The sequence below is a fragment of the Macaca fascicularis genome, chromosome 3 (assembly GCF_037993035.2).
Source record: "Macaca fascicularis isolate 582-1 chromosome 3, T2T-MFA8v1.1".
In the NCBI taxonomy this organism is placed as follows: Eukaryota; Metazoa; Chordata; class Mammalia; order Primates; family Cercopithecidae; genus Macaca; species Macaca fascicularis.
Genome location: NC_088377.1, coordinates 139,256,697 through 139,278,314, shown reverse-complemented (window position 1 = coordinate 139,278,314; position 21,618 = coordinate 139,256,697). Strand labels below are relative to the sequence as shown.

Genomic DNA, 21,618 nt, shown 5'->3' with positions numbered 1-21,618 from the left:
CAATATTAGCAAGACCTTTAGTACTATTTTATGATACTCTTAGTTTTTTAAGATAACATTATTCATTAAACTAAAATTTACATATAATTTCATTTGATCTAATGACCAATGTTCACTAAATCCAATCTGATTATTTGCCTATCTCATAACCTAGTAGTTTTAAAGTCTGATCTTTGAATTCTGAGACAAAATAAACACGAAATCTTTATAGTCCATTTAAAATCTTTGTTGTTTTAATAAAATTTTAGAAATATCTTTTAAATGCCTTTCTACCTCTAGGGAGAAATCAAGTAAGATTTTATCCACGAAGTCAAATGCCAAATGATTAAAATATCCTCATCTCAAATTCCAGACCTTCATTTTTTTTCCAGTTGTCAATCCCTTTCTAATTTGCTGTGAACAGTACTGTCAGTCTGTTTTGGAAACTATTTTAATTTAAGATTATCTCTCTTCAACCTTTGAATGGCCTGTCATTCGTTATATCCATCATAAATGCTAGCCAAGTACACTTCTGATTTCCAGCTGTCAATTTATAGAGGCACTGAATTTTTCACACATTCTTTTTCACATCTTCCCTCTGGCTTTCCTTTTAATTTTTTTTTTAAACAGTAAATTTTTATTTGTATTCCCTACTAAACAGTAAGAAAAAATAAAGCAATAACAGGATTTTTAACAAATCCCTGAATATTCTTATTCCATAATGGACTAAAAAAATCACAATATTTTCTTTATACATTGTGCCTAGGTAAGTGTGAAAACCAAATGGAAATGAAGAAAATCTAGTATTGTTATAAAATACTTGAGGTCCTTCTTAAGAAAAGGTACTGAGAAATATCAGCTCTGAGAAGTACTTGTGGAAAAATATAAGATATGATATTCCTTTTTGACTTATGTGCACACACTAGACAGTGTGCTGGGATTTATGTGATCTGCATGTGGGCATTGTTCTCCTAATTAGATAGAAAACTTGGGTTCAATACCAAGATTAACCATATATGCTGGCACAGATTCTTAAAAACTTCAAGTACTCTTAACTCACTGAATGTCCTCCATGAGGCTCTCCTAAGAACAGCAGAACTTCCACTGGCTTTTTCTTATGTATTTGGCCAAATATACAACATGAAATAAATTTGTAATGAAATACAGTATAAGAGATACAGAGTAAAACATTAAAAACTATCCAACATTTTATGCCCTGATTTTGGCTGACTTAGTAGTGTCTGCTAAGGCTGGCATGAAGCATGTAAGATTCCATCATTCTCCTGTAGTACTCCAGGTAGTTCTGGGGAGCAAATCCAAAATGTTCCCAGGGCCATGGAAGGAATAGGCAGTAAGTTTTCACATACAACAGATGTATGTTGCCTGGGTCAAAGGAACCAGAGAAAAACAGAACTCCAAAAAAGAGTCAGCATAAACTAGCTACAAGGCCCACCATCTACCCAGCCCTGCCCTAAGTTATCCAGACAGGTAACAACCAACCATCCTTGTTCTTCCCTTCCTGTCTGCTTCTCCCTACTTTAGGTAAAATTCAAACAGCAGCTATTAAATGCCCAGCCTGCACTGAAGGCTTCCATTAGCTCTTCTTTAAGGTAGGGAAGAGGAGTTAACACTAACTCAAATTTGGAAATTTCACTATTACAATGAAAATAAGCTTTTAAATTTCTTTTTGAGAGAGAGAGAGAGAGAGAGACTCGCTCTGTCACCCAGGCTGGAACACAGTGGCGCCATCTCAGTTCACTGCAACCTCCACCTCCTGGGTTCAAGCTATTCTCTTGCCTCAGCCTCCCGAGTAACTGGGATTAGAGGCACATACCACCACACCTGGCTAAGTTCTGTATTTTTAGTAGAGGCAGGGTTTCACCCTGTTGGCCAGGCTGGTCTTGGACTCCTAACCTCAGATGATCCGCCCTCTTCTCCCTCCCAAAGTGCTGGGATTATAGGTGTTAGCGTCCGTGCCTAGCCAGAATTTCTTAATTGAGACATTTTTATTGAGATTATTTTTATGTCTAAAGGTAATCTAGATCATTTTGTTATTTTGAATCTCTAGGAAAGTCATCTTTATCCAGGGTCACTCACTGAAAAGGTTTAATAGGCTATCAAAATAAAGTTGGATTTTCACAATAAACCACATGCCACATTTGTACAAAGTGATTCACACAGAAACAAAAATGAGTTATAAATGGTATCAAATTTAGAATATGCCAACTTCTTAATATACAGCTATCTGAAAAGGTGATTATGTGAATTAACTGAAACACACACTTGTGAGAGGTAAACATTACATAGTCACATACATATATGAAAAATAACAGGTAAAACAAATTTTGTTTATTTCTAGCAGAATTTCTTTGACATTTTAAGGGTTAATGTGTACTATGAACCTCCAAAGAAGTAGTTATAAATATAGCTACTTACAGATATCCTCATATCTGCACATACTCAGTGAAAGAGAAGGATTCCTCTTCGTCGTAGAAGGCCACCGACCCTTTCAGACTGAGGCCTCTTTTGTGACCCCATTTAATCCTAATTACTTCTTAAAGTCCCTGCCTCCAAGTGTCATATCACATTGGAGGTTAGAGCTTCAACATATAAATTGGGGATGGAGGGAACACAATTCAGTCTAAAGCAATTTACAACATCTATAAAGCTATTACTAATTGGTCTGTTGTTCTGTAATCTGAAATGAATTTAAAATCTAATATCTATATGATCATAAGAATACTGTATCTTTGGCATTTGGGTTGATAAGTCGTCCATATTCTCTTATCAGAAAATCAACAGTATATTGTTCTCTATGAATATGAATGTATTACATGAATATTATTTTAAAAAATAGTGAAAGTAAAGGCCAACTTTATCTCAGAAGCAGAATTGCTTCTCTTTGTGCCAAACTTATTAATTATGATCAAATTACCCTAGCCTAAAATTTACATTCCCTACCTCAGGCTTGTCGTCAATGTCTTATGATGTTCTTACCATTTCCTTGCTCACTCCTAATGAGAAACAATGTTAATTATGTAAGCTAATCACTTTTTACAATATATGATCACTTTGTTACAGAATCAATTGTACTTTTTAAAAAGTGCCCTTTCTTAGCACTTAATCAGATTTCTAGTTGCATGATTCAGAATCAAGACTTTATAATTTAAACAGCACTTTAAAAGAAAAAAAGAAAAGCTACTCTGTTAATATCAGAACCATGACATTTTACCGACAGTTCTTTAAAAACATTCACTTTTTTAGTCATTTAACAAACAACTCTACATATTATATAATGATGTACTTTCCAGAATTAAAGAACCCTTTTTTTTCTTTTTTGTAAATCATCTGGTTTAAAAAAATCAATAAACACAAAACTTAAGAATGCTCTACTGATGAAAACTCTTTTATGATTCTATCGTGATCCAGATTCACATTTGTGAAAAATACCAAGCATAGAAAAAAATTACCCTGAAAAATATCACTGGGTTGGAAATGTAGTGCATTTTTTAGCTCTTCATCAGAGCATAAGGTATGTTAGGAAATTCGTCACGGTGAGGATATTCACGTACGGCAGCTCAGGTAAGTCATGTCCCATTAGACTAATCAGCAACTTTAACAAGAATGAGTCACCATCCGGTAAAACTTAGAACAATTAAGCCTGTTTTGATTTCTACCATGGCAATAATGAAACTATCAAGTAAAAATACGTTGTGGAATTATTTGATTGTTGTTCATGAAACAAATTTGGTATAGTTTAGATTTGAGGAACATGGTAATATTTTGAATTAGTGAGAAAAGTTGTTCTCCTTTATTCATCTTAACTTTGCTATTTGGGGATTTAAAAAATAGGAAGATGGAAGCATTTCCTATTAGATAGATTCCTTACATTAGTTACTGCATGCAATCCTCACTGCAACCTAGTAAGGTATATTCACCTCCTTTGATTGTAAAGAAGTTGAATATGTAATTCAGCGATAAAGCCAGGACTTGCATCCACTTCTGTTAGATTCTATGTTCTTGTCCATGACCCATAGTTGAACCTTGATGACGTGAATGACATCACTTTTAACCCCAGGATTGTACATGTTTAAAATTCTAGCATTTGAAGGCTCAGATTTTTTAGTATAAATATGTTATTTCGGCCCACCTGTCTATCACACCTCCTATTCTTACACCTTTTATGCCCATTCTCATCAACAAAGTATCCCATGTCCACAACTTTTTCATAGAGAGAAAAAGATTACATAATTCTTCCTCCAGAAAACATCCCACAGCTTTCCATTTATGTTATGGATTGGATGTCTGTATACTCCCAAAATTCATATGTTAAAGCCCTAACCACCAATGTGATAGTATCAGGAGATGGGGTCTTTGGGAGGTAATTTCCATGAGGTCATGAGGATAGGGCACCTACAATAGGATTAATGGCCTCATAAGAAAAGGAAGATAAAACAGCCTGCTCTCTCCCTCTGCTGGTGCAGAACAGGTGATGTGAGGACACACTGAGAAGACCCAGGAAGAAAATTCTTACTGGGCACCAACCTGCACCTCAATCTTGGACTTCCTAGCTTCCAAAACTGTAAGAAATACATGCCTGTTATTTTAGCCTATCTGTCTGTGGTATTTTGCTATTGCAGTCTGAGATAATTAAGACAATCTCAAAGTAAATATCAAAGTCTTTGCAATCGTCCATAGGGCTGTGGCTGACATGGCATCTGCTGCTACTCCTGCTCCCCGTTCCCTTGCTAACTCTGCTCTGGCCACACTGGTCTCCCTGTTGATTATGAGCCCACCATGCTCCTGCCTGAAGATCTTTGAGCTTTCTGTTTCCATGGCCACAACCTTCTTACCCAGGTGATTTTTATGGCTCTTGTGCTCACAAACTACAGACTTCAATTACAATACTGCCTTAGCCAAAAGGCCTTCTCTATCGACCCATTATAAAATATCACTCTTCTCTCTTATCCCAGGAAATATCTTTAACCTCTTCTCTACTTTATTTTTATCAAGAGCGTTCATTACACTATGACATATACTATTATTTTAATTGTTTGTTTTACACTCCACTATCCTCCAATAGAATGCGGGCTCCATGAGTACAGAGATTTTTGACCATTTAGTCAGTGCTGTATTTCCATTATCTGGAAAAGTACATGACATGCTAGGTCCTTAATAAGTATTTGCTAAATGAAGAAATGTGTTAAAGGCAAAATAAAGAGAACATTTACATTTTTCATTTCTATGATACATATTTTAACATACATATATATTTGAAGCCAGTTTGTTTTAATTAATTAAATTTCACTTGATGATTGACTGCCTCTGAGGTAATTAAATGATAATACCGTGTCTAAAAAAGCTATTTTCCCAGTTATGATTAACTTTTCCTTGATATATATATATATATATATATATATATATATATATATATATTCCTTTGAAACAGGGTCTCACTCTGTCACTCAGACTGGAGTGCAGTGGCATGATCATAGCTCACTGAAACTTCTGCCTCCTGGGCTCAAGTGAACCTCCAACCTCTGCCTTCCAAGGAGCTGGGACTATAGGCGCATGACACCACCCAAGGCTGTTTTTAAAATTTGTTTAGAGAAACAGAGTTTCACTATGTTGCCCAGCCCGGTCCCTAACTCCTGGGCTCAAGTGATCTGCCCACTTTGGTCTCCCAAAGTGCTGGGATTACAGGCATGAGCCACCACACGAGCAGGAGATTTCTATTCCAACAAAGATAGTAAAAAGATACTCTGCTAAAGGTATACTACCCTCACTGTACTTGGAGTAACAACAAAATGGGCTGTTTACAACAGCTAAATGTAAATTATTAGTAAGTGGTGGATCTGTGTTGGAACAGATTAGTTACTAAAATTTACGGGAGATTATGCAATTGTCGGCAAAGACTGCACGCACCTTTTTCCTCTGCACTTTTGACACTGACATCACCTAAGATACAGTAGCTATATCTTTTAAGATAACACAATTGAATATCAAGATAAGTTACAAGGATAATTGATTTTTAGCTTAAATTACAAAAATGAAGTACTTTTAGTAAAGCATATGAGACATCAAAAGATAATATAACTCATGAAAATTGTCTTCTTTTATCAAAATGAAGATATCTTCATGATAAAAATGTTAGGTATTTTTACTTCTAAAATGTAAATAATAATTGCCTTACTTAAATTATGGGGTAAGTATAAGGACAAAAGTATCTGGTCCCTAAAAGCTTTATGGAAGTTGGGGTTCCTTCCTATTATTTTCCCTTATTAATGTTATTCTTACAGAAATATAATTATATAAAGAAATATCAGTACAAATTGCCATTTAAAATGATTATAGAATATTCTATGAAAACAGCCCTACATTGAGTCTAAAGTGATTCAAAAATTAATAAAGTTCTGTGATTAAAAACAAATTAAGTCAGAATATTCAGCCCTTGTTTTTACTAAGTTATATGCTTGTCTTCTATATTCCTAAGCAGATAAATTAGATCTGAAAATTAAGTATGGTTTGGGTGTCCTCTAAAAGAAAAGGAGCAACCAGTGAAATTCTCAAAAATGGAAATTTTGAGATGGGGCTCTAATTAAATACAGTATTTAAAACTTTAAATATATCACTGAGCAGAAATAATCACATTTCAATTCAAGGGACTTTAAAAAGTAATCATCTTTGTGAAATTAGAACATGAGGTTTCTTATAAGAGTACAGCTACACAACTGTCTTAAAATGAAAAAGGTTGTTTCCTTCAGTTAAGCTTTCAATTAAAGTGCACTTTCATATTCATTAAACTCAGAAGCCTAGAACAATCCTCTAAATCGGATATGTTCCCACACACCGCATGAAGAATGCCGGTAATTATTAAATTTTCCAGATCTTGTGGACATTTCTGATTTTATTCCTGTCATTTATTCATGCAGCTTATAATACTGGATATGAATTTTAAAGAAGTACAGGCCGGGAAAGGTTAGAGTCTTACTGATGAGATTTCAGCAAAGAGGAAGATGCCAATATTAAGATGAATGGGACTAAATAAATAATCCAAAGACAGAGCTTCTTTTTACTTTTAATTATGACATATCCCAAAGAATGCCTATAACTTCTGAAAACATATTATTTTATTGATTCTTGAAATAAGTTGTATTCTCTGAGACTATTAAAATTATCTGTAGCTATTTACAAATAGTTTATTTTAAATTGGAAAGAAAAACATTGTTTATACAAATTTAAAACTGTACCTTACTAAGATATATGTATACCTATGTAAACATTTTTTTTTAATTCTTAAAAAAATTTTTTCAAATTTGTGAGTCAGATTTCATATTTGTTCTAGCATACAATAGATGGATGCTTTAGTTATAAAGTGATTTCAACTAAGGAAAGGAAGAAAAAGAGTAACAGAATGCAGATTTTAATGCAAAGTAAGTATCTTACTGCCTCCTGTGTACAATTCTGGCTCACAACTAATCAAACAATAATCTATAAACTTGTCCAGACAATCTGTCTTGACTACCAATACTAGACATAGGACACTAAAGTAAAGACGGCTGGCGTGGGGGCTCACGTCTTTAATCCCAGCACTTTGGAAGGCCAAGGCGGGTGGATCATGAGGTCAGGAGTTTGAGATCAGCCTGGCCGACATGGTGAAACCCTGTCTCTACTAAATGCAAAAAACAAACAAAAAAATTAGCTGGGCATGGTGGCGCATGCCTGTAATCCTAGCTACTCAGGATAATTGCTTGAACCCGGGAGGCAGAGGTAGCAGTGAGCTTAGATCGCACCACTGCACTCCAGCCCGGGTGAGGGAGTCAGAAAGTAAAGAGAAAGCAGCTAGTGTTCTGGCCACACCACATTTATTTCCGGCACAGTGGTTTTTGCTTTAATCTCTTTTACACATCAATCTTCCATGTAAATACATATTGTAAACAAAATGTTCATAGATTAAAGCTATTAGAAAATCACTGACTTAAAATATCTTGTCGACATTTATAAATTATTAAATTTAGAAATAAAAAAGCCTCCCAGATATCAACAATACAAAACCCAATCATAAAAGGTTTCTAATAAATGAGCAACATTCAAGTTGGCTTCAGTTTTCTTCAACACAGTAATGCAGGCTGAAAAGCAGTGCCATAATGTACAGAGTACTGACAAAAAATATTTTGACTCAAAGCTTCTATACCCAGCGAGTTTTTCTTCCAATTTATCAATAGAAAGATACAGAACGAGATTATTATTTTGTTGACATATCCAACAAACAACAGGTGATAGATCTGAAACTAAAGTGGAAGATGTATTATTCAAAAATTGAGAAACATAACCATATAGCTTAGCATTGTCTGAATAGTTATAATAATGACAAAAACAATTACAAATATCAAAAATAGCTATAGAAAAAATAACACAATGGTCAAAGAAAAATTATTAATATATGAATCCAAATCCCAAATGATTCTAAAAAGGGCTTGGAATTAATAGTCTGAGTTGGAGTGTAAAAAGTTAAATTATGTTTAAGGCTCATGTAAGAAACTACATATATATACACACAAATATATATATACACACAAATATATATATACACACATACAACATTTTGTTTCTATTATACATAATTATAGGTTTAAAGTCATCAAAGAATTGATAGAATGAAAACAGTGGCACTTTTAAAACACTTAAAAGGAGAAATGAAATAAAATAATTTGATCAAAGACAAAATCTGTTACAAAAAGAATCATACATGCATTAAAAAATTGTTTATAAAAACCAATAATCTCAAAGTGAATTAAAAAAAAGTCATTCACAATGTGAGTCCTTTACTTAATCTTGTGAGTCTAAATAAACTTTAACTGTAAATAATAACAACAACAAACACTTATAGAGCACTTACTATGAGCCTGGCACTATTACGAGAACTTAAATACATTAAACTTGCTTTATCCTCAAAGGACATTTCAGGATACTAATCTTATCTCCATTTTACAGATGAGAGAATGCCTACTCAGAAAGTTGCAGGATTTGCCCGAGGAAATAATACTGCTAAAATTTACATTTGGCCACAGGTAGTCTGGTTCCAGAACCCAGGCCATCTGGATAATCTGGATTCCAAATACACTCTACCACCTCCCAAAAGGAATATAAGAAACATGTTCTTTACAATCTCAAGCAGTTCTTTTCCCTTATCCTTTACTATATGAGAAGGCAGGGAACAAGGTGCAGGATGGGGTGGAGAGATGAGTTAAAGAATAAATAATATGGAAGACCAGGGATATGACTGAACAAACACCCTGGTTCTGGCCACAGTTAATTCTCAGACAAAATAGAGTGGTCCTTTGGAAAATTCCTAGTTAGAATTCTCAGGCTTTGCTCTGATTAATGCAAAGCGTGTCTCTAAAAAACAACACCTGCGCAAGCTTCCTCCACTATTTTCCTAAACACTTTTTTCCCCCATCCCTTTCTCACAGGGAAGCCTTCCCAACCAAGATTTCCAGTCACTACTTTTCTAGTTTCTAAGGTCTCTTCCTTTTACCCAAGCACTTCTTTTGGCTGGAAGCCCACAATACATTGAGAGGAAGGTACTTTTTACCTATATCCTAGGGTAAGGCAGAGAAACATACACAGAAGGGGAGGGAAAAAGAGAGAGAGACTGACAGACATGAGAAGAAGTCATAAGATCTGGAAAGAATCTAAAACATACAATTTTCTCCCTTTACCCATTTATGTAAGAATATTTTTGCATGTCCGTGTAATATAGCTGCACAGTTTTGACTTTTGACAAATATATCTATATACTTTGTAAGTTATGGATGGCAACTGGGAAAGCAGAATTAATTACTAAACATTAAGTTAGAAGGACCACTCCACGGATGCAGGCTGTCCTATGAATATTCGTTTAGTGAGGCTATATTGACATAAATTGTTCATGAAAATCAGATTGATTCTTTCACATAAATCAGAGTTTACCACAGACGCTTATATGACAAACAAAACAATGTCACATTTGCTCTTTTTTCCCCTCAAACAAGGGAAACATAAGACAGGCAACAGCATGGTATTCCAACAGATGTTAACATTCTTTTACTTACAGCCCTCATAGATGTCAGTAGGAATATGGACTGCTGCATGCTGATAAGATATTTGTCGTCCAAAATTAGCATCTTCAATGAAAACGGGTTTTATCCTCTGGCTGCCTGGCTCACTGTCATTTTTCTCAGGCTATATAGCAAAGAGAGAATACACCGAATATTATAATTTTTGCTAACATAAATATTTCCACATGCACTTCTTTATTTGCCAAATGCATTTTTTTCAAAAAATATATCTATGAGAATTGTTTAAAATATAGTACCTTAATAGCATTGGATACACAAATTTCCATTCCGGTATTAGCAATCACAGTATATCTTTATTGTATTATTCACATTATAACTAACTGCTCTCCTGATTTCCTCAATGTTGGAGTCATTCAGGATCATCTTTGGGGGACGAGGGAGATCTGACTTCCACACATATAATACTTATCAAGATGTAAACTTAAAGAATTGGATAGGCCAGGCCCAGTGGCTCATGTCAGTAATCCCAGCACTTTGGGAAGAAGAGGTAGGCAGATGGCTTGAGCCCAGGAGTTTTAGACCAGCCCAGGCAACATGGTAAACCCTTGTTTATATGAAAAATAACAGAAAATTAGCTGGACAAGGCAGCACAGGCCTGTAGACATACGAGGCTTTAGGTGGAAAGACCGCTTGTGTCTGGGAGGTTAAGGCTGCAGTGAGCCATGATCACATCACCACACTCTAGCCTGGGCAACAAAGTGAGACGCTGTCTCAAATAAATAAATAAACAAGCAGACAAATAAATAAATAAAATAATAAGAAACTGGATAGGTGCCTTTTAAATACAACCTAACTAATATTATCAACTTGAAATAAATTTCACAATTTATGTAACTAAATTTATATTGGGTAGTTGAAGATGATTCTTTGACAAATAACGGTACGCATGACAGAAATAATATGGCAATGAAGGATTATTTCAAATCTCATCCTCTTGCTTTTTGCATGTTTTTCAGGTATACCAATTTTTGTCTTAAAAAAGAAAGTATACTAGGAAAGGAGTGATCTATTTAAACGATAAACACAATCAAATCCTAATTCAACCAATTTGTCTCTTGAGTTAGGAATGAAGATCCAATCAATAATGATTCAAGAAAACCCCTCGGGAGTCTAAAGTCAAAGATTAATTTTCTATCTATTGGAACTATACATTTGATACTGAATTACCTTGTTGCCTTCCCTGGTAACAAACTAAGAATTTCATTCAATTATCCAAAATGCATCTATAACATTTTTTGACATTTGTGTTAAACTTTTTTTGTTCAAAATATATTTTAACTCTACCCTAACTGTATTTGTTTTTAAATGATATGAAGTTTAAAAATTATGAGTTAAGCAAAAGTGAAAAGAGAAAAATACCTATTTGTTTTGGGTGGAAACAGGTAGAAGGAGAAATGAATGCATGTATACATAGCAAGTGTTACCAGTATTATTCCTGGCTTTTCAATTTTAAGAAATAATTTGTGCTTTCTTGTTTTTACAATAATACAATGAAAATGTATTATATTTGTGATCAGAATAAAACTATTGAGGTTTAAGTCTTTTCTATTAATATTATAAAGCATTACATGCTTGTCTTACATAAAAATTACTTCTGTTTCCTCTGAATCCTCTCACACTTAAAAATTAGCAGTTTTATATACATCTTACGCAGGCTCTTCCTCTTTTAAATAACCATATAAATGGCTTTTAGAAATAACTTTAAAATAATAATGTACTTCTCAACTTCTAAAATCATGTATCAAGAATCCTTAAGGTACAATTGCTAAACATAATTTAAGAACAAATAATAGTGCTATTTCCATGGTTCTCCTTTTGTAGTTTATATAAATTAAAATAATTTCATAAAAATATGAGAATTTCTAAATTGAACTCATTTGTTATCTTTAAGCTACTGGAAACTACTGTTCCTCGTACCACCATACTCCATGTCTTTACTTATCTTTATATATTACGGCAGTATATATTTAATTGAAATACAGTAAATATTACACAAAAAGGAGTTTTTATGAAAAAACCTACTTAACACAGAATGTCTCATGTAGTAATTAACTACCTCAAATAAATTCTCCCTCTAAAACAAAGAACTCCATTTCTTCAGATCACATACAAGAAAGAACATCTATGTCTCCATCCAACTGTTTTTTTTTCAAAATATATCTTCTGAAGTCTACAGACCACCATATACAAATGTGTACAGAGAAAATGAGCAAGTGGATTCTAAAATATATTCAAACGCATTTGGTAAAACATAACTGACACATGAAATGCATAATTCTCAGACTATTCTTCTCAATATAATTTCAGCTATTAAATAATAGATTAGATTACTCAGAGACAAAGATACAAGCTAATGTTGGATGAGGAGGTCATTCAATTTTACAACCAGTGCATATTAGCAAATTTAATTTGGAAAGTCACAATGATAATTATTCGACAGGTACAAAAAGCTCTTGCAAATTTAACATATTTATCTCACCCTTAGAATCGATATTTATAAAAAGCATTGATTTTTAATATTTTGTTCTCTTTTTCATGTTATTAACTTAAAAAATATTCCTACTTATAGCAAAATATTCAAAAATTAAAGTCTATATATTTTTACCTAAATTGCAATGGAAACTTACTTAACTATTTTGCACAATTCAGATTTGCAAACTGATAAACTTTACTTGCAATCATACTATGGCTATAATTATGTCCCCAGTTCTGTATTATTTCTGTGTGCCACAAAGTTGTAAAAGAATTAGTTGATATAGAATAAAGTGGCTCACTAAAACTCTCTACGGAAATATCACACTTTGTATTTCTATCTCACAAGTAAAGGAGTTAGATCAACAGTCTTGGCTAGGCCCAGTGGCTTATGCCTGTAATCCCATCACTTTGGGAGACCTAGGCTGGACAACTGCTTGACGCCAGGAGATTAAGAACATCCTGGACAACATAGTGAGGCCCTCATCTCTACGAAAAATTTAAAAATAAGCCTGGCATGGTGGCATGCTCCTGTATTTCCAGCTATGCAGGAGGCTGAGGCAGGAAGGCCTTGAGCCCATGAGTTTCAGGCTGCAATGAGCTATGATCACACTACTCCACTCTAGCCTGGATGACAGAATGAGACTGTGCGCGCACATGCTTCTGTCTGTGTGTAGGTTCCTGTGTGAAGAAACAAGACTTGCATGCGATTCTCCAATATGTATGTATGTATATATGCATGTATATTTTCAAATTTCAATCTCTAAATACATCCTGGTTTTTTGTAGTTTTTTACAGTTGTTATTTACAATAGGGCCTGCAACTTTTATAACATAGATATTACTGATTTCAGAATTTTTTTAAGTCTCACATATTATTCTCAGTATCAATTTTGGATATGTAATATGACTTAAGGCATGGCATTATAGTCCAATATAAAGCATTATCAAAGAGAGGATGCGTTATATATATTTTTTATTATATTTAAGTTCTAGGGTATATGTGCACAACGTGCAGGTTTGCTACGTATGTATACACATGCCATGTTGCTGTGCTGCACCTACTAACTCGTCATTTACATTAGGTATCTCCTAATGCTATCCCTCTCCCCTCCTCCCTCCCCACAATAGGCCCCAGTGTGTGATGTTCCCCTTCCCAAGTCCAAGTGATCTCATTGTTCAATTCCCACCTATGAGTGAGAACACGCGGTGTTTGGTTTTCTGTTCTTGCGATAGTTTGCTGAGAATGATGGTTTCCAGCTGCATCCATGTCCCTACAAAGGACACAAACTCCTCCTTTTTTATGGCTGCATAGTATTCCATGGTGTATCGGTGCCACATTTTCTTAATCCAGTCTGTCACTGATGGACATTTGAGTTGATTCCAAGTCTTTGCTATTGTGAATAGTGCCTCAATAAACATACGTGTGCATGTGTCTTTATAGCAGCATGATTTATAATCCTTTGGGTATATACCCAGTAATGGGATGGCTGGGTCAAAAGGTATTTCTACTTCTAGATCCTTGAGGAATCGTCACACTGTTTTCCACAATGGTTGAACTAGTTTACAGTCCCACCAACAGTATGAAAGTGTTCCTATTTCTCCACAGCCTCTCCAGCACCTGTTGTTTCCTGATTTTTTAATGATTGCCATTCTAACTGGTGTGAGATGGTATCTCATTGTGGTTTTGATTTGCATTTCTCTGATGGCCAGTGATGATGAGCATTTTTTCATGTGTCTGTTGGCTGTATGAATGTCTTCTTTTGAGAAATGTCTGTTCATATCCTTTGCCCACTTTTTGATGGGGTTGTTTTTTTCTTGTAAATTTGTTTGAGTTCTTTGTAGGTTCTGGATACTAGCCCTTTGTCAGATGAGTAGATTGCAAAAATTTTCTCCCATTCTGTAGGTTGCCTGTTCACTCTGATGGTAGTTTCTTTGGCTGTGCGGAAACTCTTTAGTTTAATTAGATCCCATTTCTCAAATTTGGCTTTTGTTGCTGTTGCTTTTGGTATTTTTGACATGAAGTCCTTGCCCATGCCTATGTCCTGAATGGTATCACCTAGGTTTTCTTCTAGGGTTTTTATGGTTTTAGGTCTAACATTTAAGTCTCTAATCCATCTTGAATTAATTTTCGTATAAGGAGTAAGGAAAGGATCCAGTTTCAGCTTTCTATTTATGACTAGCCAATTTTCCCAGCATCATTTATTAAATAGAGAATCCTTCCCCCTTTTCTTGTTTTTCTCAGGTTTGTCAAAGATCGGATGGCTGTAGATGTGTGGTATTATTTCTGAGGGCTCTGTTCTGTTCCATTGGTCTATCTCTGTTTTGGTACCAGTACCATGCTGTTTTGGTTACTGTAGCCTTGTAGTATAGTTTGAAGTCAGGTAGTGTGATGCCTCTAGCTTTGTTCTTTTGGCTTAGGATTGTCTTGGCAATGCGGACTCTTTTTTGGTTCCATAAGAACTTTAAAGCAGTTTTTTCCAATTCTGTGAAGAAAGTCATTGGTAGCTTAATGGGGATGGCATTGAATCTATAAATTACCTTGGGCAGTACGGCCATTTTCACAATATTGATTCTTCCTATCCATGAGTATGGTATGTTCTTCCATTTGTTTGTGTCCCCTTTTATTTCACTGAGCAGTAGTTTGTAGTTCTTGAAGAGGTCCTTTACATCCCTTGTAAGTTGGATTCCTAGGTATTTTATTCTCTTTGAAGCTATTGTGAATGGAAGTTCATTCATGATTTGGCTCTCTCTTTGTTATTGGTGTATAAGAATGCTTGTGATCTTTGCACATTGATTTTGTATCCTGACGCTTTGCTGAAGTTGCTTATCAGCTTAAGGAGATTTTGGGCTGAGACCATAGGGTTTTCTAAATATACAATCATGTCATCTGCAAACAGGAACAATTTGACTTCTTCTTTTCCTAACTGAATACCCTTGATTTCTTTCTCTTGCCTGATTGCCCTAGCCAGAACTTCCAACACTATGTTGAATAGGAGTGGTGAGAGAGGGAATCCCTGTCTTATGCCAGTTTTCAAAGGGAATGCTTTCAGTTTTTACCCATTCAGTATGATATTGGCTGTGGGTTTGTCATAAATAGCTCTTATGATTTTGAGATACATTCCATCAGTACCAAATTTATTGAGAGTTTTTAGCATGAAGGGCTGTTGAATTTTCTCAAAGGCCTTTTCTGCATCTACTGAGATAATCATGTGGTTTTGTCTTTGGTTCTGTTTATATGCTGGATTACGTTTACTGATTTCCATATGTTGAACCAGCCTTGCATCCTAGGGATGAAGCCCACTTGATCATGGTGGATAAGCTTTTTGATGTGCTGCTGGATTCGGTTTGCCAGTAATTTATTGAGAGTTAGACTCCCATACAATCAAAATGGGAGACTTTAACACTCCACTGTCAACATTAGACAGATCAAGGAGACAGAAAGTTAACAAGGATATCCAGGAATTGAACTCAACTCTGCACCAAGCAGACCTAATAGACATCTATAGAACTCTCCACCCCAAATCAACAGAATATACATTCTTCTCAGCACTACATCGCACTTATTCCAAAACTGACCACACAGTTGGAAGTAAAGCACTCCTCAGCAAATGTTAAAGAACAGAAATTATAACAAACTGTCTCTCAGACTACAGTGCAATCAAACTAGAACTCAGGACTAAGAAACTCAATCAAAACCACTCAACTACATGGAAACTGAATAACCTGCTCCTGAATGACTACTGGGTACATAACAAAATGAAGGCAGAAATAAAAATATTCTTTGAAACCAATGAGAACAAAGATATAACATACCAGAATCTCTGGGACACATATAAAGCTTTGTGTAGAGGGAAATTTATAGCACTAAATGCCCACAGGAGAAAGCAGGAAAGATCTAAAATTGACACCCTAACATCACAATTAAAAGAACTAGAGAAGCAAGAGCAAACACATTCAAAAGCTAGCAGAAGGCAAGAAATAACTAAGATCAGAGCAGAACTGAAGGAGATACAGACACAAAAAACCCTCCCAAAAATCAATGAATCCAGGAGCTGGTTTTTTGAAAGATCAACAAAATTGATAGACCACTAGCAAGACTAATAAAGAAGAAAAGAGAGAAGAATCAAATCGACGCAATTAAAAATGATAAAGGGGATATCACCACCGACCCCACAGAAATACAAACTACCATCAGAGAATACTATAAACACCTCTACGCAAATAAACTAGAAAATCTAGAAGAAATGGATAATTTCCTGGACACTTACACTCCCCCAAGACTAAACCAGGAAGAAGTTGAATCCCTGAATAGACCAATAGCAGGCTCTGAAATTGAGGCAATAATTAATAGCCTACCAACCAAAAAAAGTCCAGGACCAGATGGATTCACAGCTGAATTCTACCAGACGTACAAGGAGGAGCTGGTACCATTCCTTCTGAAACTATTCCAATCAATAGAAAAAGAGGGAATCCTCCCTAACTCATTTTATGAGGCCAATATCATCCTGATACCAAAGTCTGGCAGAGACACAACAAAAAAAGAGAATTTTAGACCAATATCCCTGATGAACATCGATGCAAAAATCCTCAATAAAATACTGGCAATCTGAATCCAGCAGCACATCAAAACGCTTATCCATCATGATGCGTTATATTTAAAGTGGACTTTCATACAGACATCAAGTCTGAATATTCTGGTATACTGGGATCAATATTATGGATTAAAAAGTAATGTTTAGGCCAGGCGTGGTGGCTCACACCTGTAACTCCAGCACTTTGGGAGGCCAAGGCGGGCAGATCACGAGGTCAGGAGTATGAGATCAGCCTGGCCAACATGGTGAAACCCTGTCTCTACTAATAATACAAAAATTAGCTGGGTGTGGTGGTATGCGCCTATAGTCACAGCTGCTCAGGAGGTTGAGGCAGGAGAATCGCTTGAACCTGGGAGGCAAAGTTTGCAGTGTGCCGAGATTGCGCCACTGAACTCCAGTCTGGTGACAGAGTGAGATTCCGTCTCAAAAAAAAAAAAAAAAAAAAAAAAAAAGGACAAGAATGTTTAAGCATTACTTAACCATTACTTTTTAATATACAGTATTAGATTACTCTGTTACCACTAGTTCAGCATTGGAATTTAAGCATCCTGTGCTGCTCTGCTAATTAAAGATGGTCACCAGGTCTGACTCGCACAGAGGAAAAGCCTTGTGATTTTTTTTTTCATTTTCTTTTGTTTTGAATCAGGATCTTACTCTCTTCCCCAGCCTGGAGTACAGTGGCACAATCATGGCTCATTACATCCTTGAGCTGCCAACCTCCTACCTAAGCCTCCAGAGCGGCTGGGACTACAGGTGCATTCCATCATACCCAGATAGGTTTTTAAATTTCTATTGCTTAGAGCCAGTGTCTTGCTATCTTGACCAGGCTGGTCTCAAACTCCTGGCCTCAAGTAATCCTCCTGCCTGAGCCTCCTGAGTCGCTGAGATTACAGGTGTGAGCCACCACACCCAGCTTGAAAAGCTTCATTTTTGGTAAATCTCTTGGATCAACGAGAAATGAAGACTCAACAGAGTTGCAGGTGATGATGCCCAATTGAAGAATGAATAGAAAGAGGTGTGGAACTTTCATCCAGTCAGAGTTGTTCTAAGTTAGAAGGCCAGGTTGAATATTAATTGATGAATCTAGTACAACGACAATAAGAACATAACTGAGCCTTCTGATTTCATTGATTTAAGCTGCTATTTTCTCCTAGGACTTAGAGAAGTATTTGGTAGATGAACAGATTTAGAAAGAATATGAGTTGGATGACACTGAATATGCACTCCAAGGACTTACACATAACATTTGTACTTTTGTTTTACTGAATCATAACAAATAAAAATTTGAAATTATGTATTTAATGAATAGAAATGTTGTTCTTGCAAAAAACATATAAGCTTAGCTAAAATATTTGATGAAGAACAAATTTTATGAATTCAGATGGTTTTGCTAGTTCTTCAGGTAATAAAAACATGTTGTAACTCCTTAGATTTACTCTGGAAAAACTATAGCATTGATTCTTTAGAAGCAATTTATTTAACATACTCAGAAAATAAAGTTTTAAAATTAACATGAAAAGTAAATTTATAACATCAGTGGCGAAAAGAAATTTGAAGAAATCTCGTTTTTGAAGATTAGATTCACTGGAAAGTTTTCATGTATTTTTCCACTAATAATTATAAAAGAGAAGTATAAAAGAGAAGAAAGAAACAGTCTGAGATACGTAGATTTTGGGGAAAAGTGAAACCACGAAGCAGCTGAAATTGTGCAGTAACAAAAAGAAAGTTAAAAAACACTGTAGGGAATATTTAAACAAAGAACACATACATTTTCCAAATGACAGTCAAAGAAAAATTGGAACTAAATTAAGTTAAAAGGCGATACTGATCCCTGCAATAACTTGTTTATTAAATTTAAAAGACAAAAATGACATTCTTCAAATAAGATGTATTAAAGTTGCTGATGAGGACTATAATGATAGCATTCAAAAGATTTTAAATACAGAACCTGAGGACATCCTTGAAATAAAACTGATGTAATTTTAGTTTGCATGATGAATAAATTTAGTTTGCATGAATGCCCATGAATTGCCTATCACAGGACCTAGCAAGGAGTAAGGAGAGCCACTAACAATACAATACAGTTGAGTATGATGGAAAAGAGTTGGGGGCTGATTTAAATTCCACATGTAGTATGAAGTTTTCAAATATCCAGCATCAGAAAGGGATGTAATACAGTGCTACAAAAGTATACCCATATGTATACATTATGTCTAAATATGTCACGTATATTTTGGGAAGAGAGTGATATTTATCTTCTGCTCAAGGATTGTAAAAGGCACTACGCGATTTTTACAGAGTCTGAAAGTTCAACATAGCACTCCCCATGGAAATCATGTATTACCATGCATTATATTATAAAAGGAAATGTTTTAAATGAGCCATTCTACTTCTAAAAATTTAAAAGAATCTTTTTATATTATGATACACAAATACACTTTTCAAAATATTGCCAGGGCAAATGAGGTTTAAAACCATCACCACCATCTTGAAAAGTACGAAGATCAATGATATTCTCTTGATATCTGAGGCAAAGACTGGCTAAAGTCATACAACCAAGATCTAATTTAAGAGATCAGACGGTAGGACTCCAGGATCCCACCATAAATGCCACTAATCCAGGACGACTAGGAACCCATGTTTAAACCATCTTTGCAAAAGGAGCATGTGCTCAAGTGTGTAAAGCGTTAAAAATATATCAGGACAGGCTTGAAAAATTTTGGAAAGCAGCCCCAAAAACATAAGGCAAAATTCTTAGAAGACACTGAGTCTACTCTACCTTTTTGCCGGTTTTATAGTTTCTCCCCCCAGTGATTCCTGAGATGGCTACATTCCATATAGAGATGCACACATTAATTTTAAGATATTCATGGTAAACATCACTCGGAATAGTGGATAAGAACAGCAGAAACTTAGGACTCAAAGTTTAACAAGCTTATACATCACACACATTATATTTTGCCTACAGCAGGAACACTGTAACCTCACAACTGTCAATGATAAAATTAGTTGTATGAAATATAAGCCAAATTCATCAAAATTAAATACGGACAAAATAATGGATAGATGTAATAAATTCAAATTTTCAATCAAAACTGTCTCCAAAATTTTACCCCTAAGTCTCAATTTACAACAGCTCCTTCGGAGGCCCTCTTCTTCCTCACAGGTACCCGCTGCCCAGACAGCACAGCACAGCACAGCGACACAGTGTTCCATCTCTGGATCATACAGACTGCACTGCGTTCACTTCCCTACTCTGACAAATACAAAATGTGTGGCACTGGACAAGTAGCTTACGCTCATTAAATTTTACTTGTTTTACCTGAAAAATAAAATATGTACCACAAAGGGTTCTCGTGAATTGTAAATGATACATGAAGTTATAGTAATGGCTAGTATATATTATATATACTTATTCTATACTAGGTAGTATGCTTTAAATGCTACCACTCAGTATAGAATAAGCATATGTATATAAGTATATATCATACAATCAGTATATATAAAAGTATATATAATATCTGCTAGCTATTATTACCCAATCCAAATGTATCATATCAAAAATATTTAAACCATTTATTTTAGAAGCAAAAAGAACCAAAGCAATTATGGATACAAAGTAATTAATATTCTACCTTTATGCCATCCTATTCAAGGATTCAAAATTGGCCAACATCAAAAATGGAAATAAAGATTGCAAACTATAAGATAATTTTTTAAATTATGAGGCAGAAGAATAGGGTCTAGAGGCAGGGAACCTAAGGCCAATTCATGCTGACTTTCTAGAACTAAATCAAAAGGTAAATCCAACTTTCCATGCCCAAGTAACAAAGGGATCAGAGACTACTTCCTTTGCAAAACCCTCAACCCCCTTCCCACTGCATGGCAGAGGAAAAATGCAAATTACCTCTGATTGGTCCCCTCCCACAACCAATCAGACTGGTCACAGTCTTTATTTGCATAGGGGTGTAACTTTGTAATTTCACCTCAGCATCTAACTGGTGCCCTCCAGCAGCCAATCAGGCTGATTGCAGGACAAATCTTCTTGTGTAACTTCACTTCAGCGTCTGATTAATCACTTTCTGCTACCAATCAGAATGGTTGCAGGCCACTACTTCATTTACACAGAAAGTAAACCAAGTAAGCAACAGAAACCTCTAGAGGGTATTTAAACTCCAGAAAATTCTATAACTGGAGCTCTTGACCCACTTGCTCAAGCCTGTTCCTACTCTGTGGAGTATACTTCTGTTTCAATAAATCTATGTTTTTCTTTCATTGCTTTCTGCATTTTATCCAATTCTTTGTTCAAAACTCCAAGGACCTGGACACCCTCCACTGGTAACACCTAGACTCTGATTCTTTCTTCAATTATTAGATTTCATCACTGTTTGGTACCTAAGAGTGTAAAACAAAGGGTACATACTATAAGACAGCTTTTTAAAATGCTAGAAA

The 21,618-nt window shown here is 35.2% G+C and overlaps 1 protein-coding gene across 7 annotated transcripts in view; it reads right to left on the bottom strand.

Annotated features, from left to right (window-relative positions):
* CACNA2D1 (calcium voltage-gated channel auxiliary subunit alpha2delta 1) overlaps window positions 1-21,618 on the bottom strand; it is a 498,928-nt gene that overhangs the window by 157,325 nt on the left and 319,985 nt on the right. For all 7 annotated transcript variants that reach the window (XM_005550361.4, XM_005550362.4, XM_005550363.4 and 4 more), the window contains exon 6: window positions 10,074-10,203. In XM_005550361.4, coding sequence (XP_005550418.1) covers window positions 10,074-10,203 — 130 coding nt within the window. The remainder of the gene's footprint in view (window positions 1-10,073; window positions 10,204-21,618) is intronic.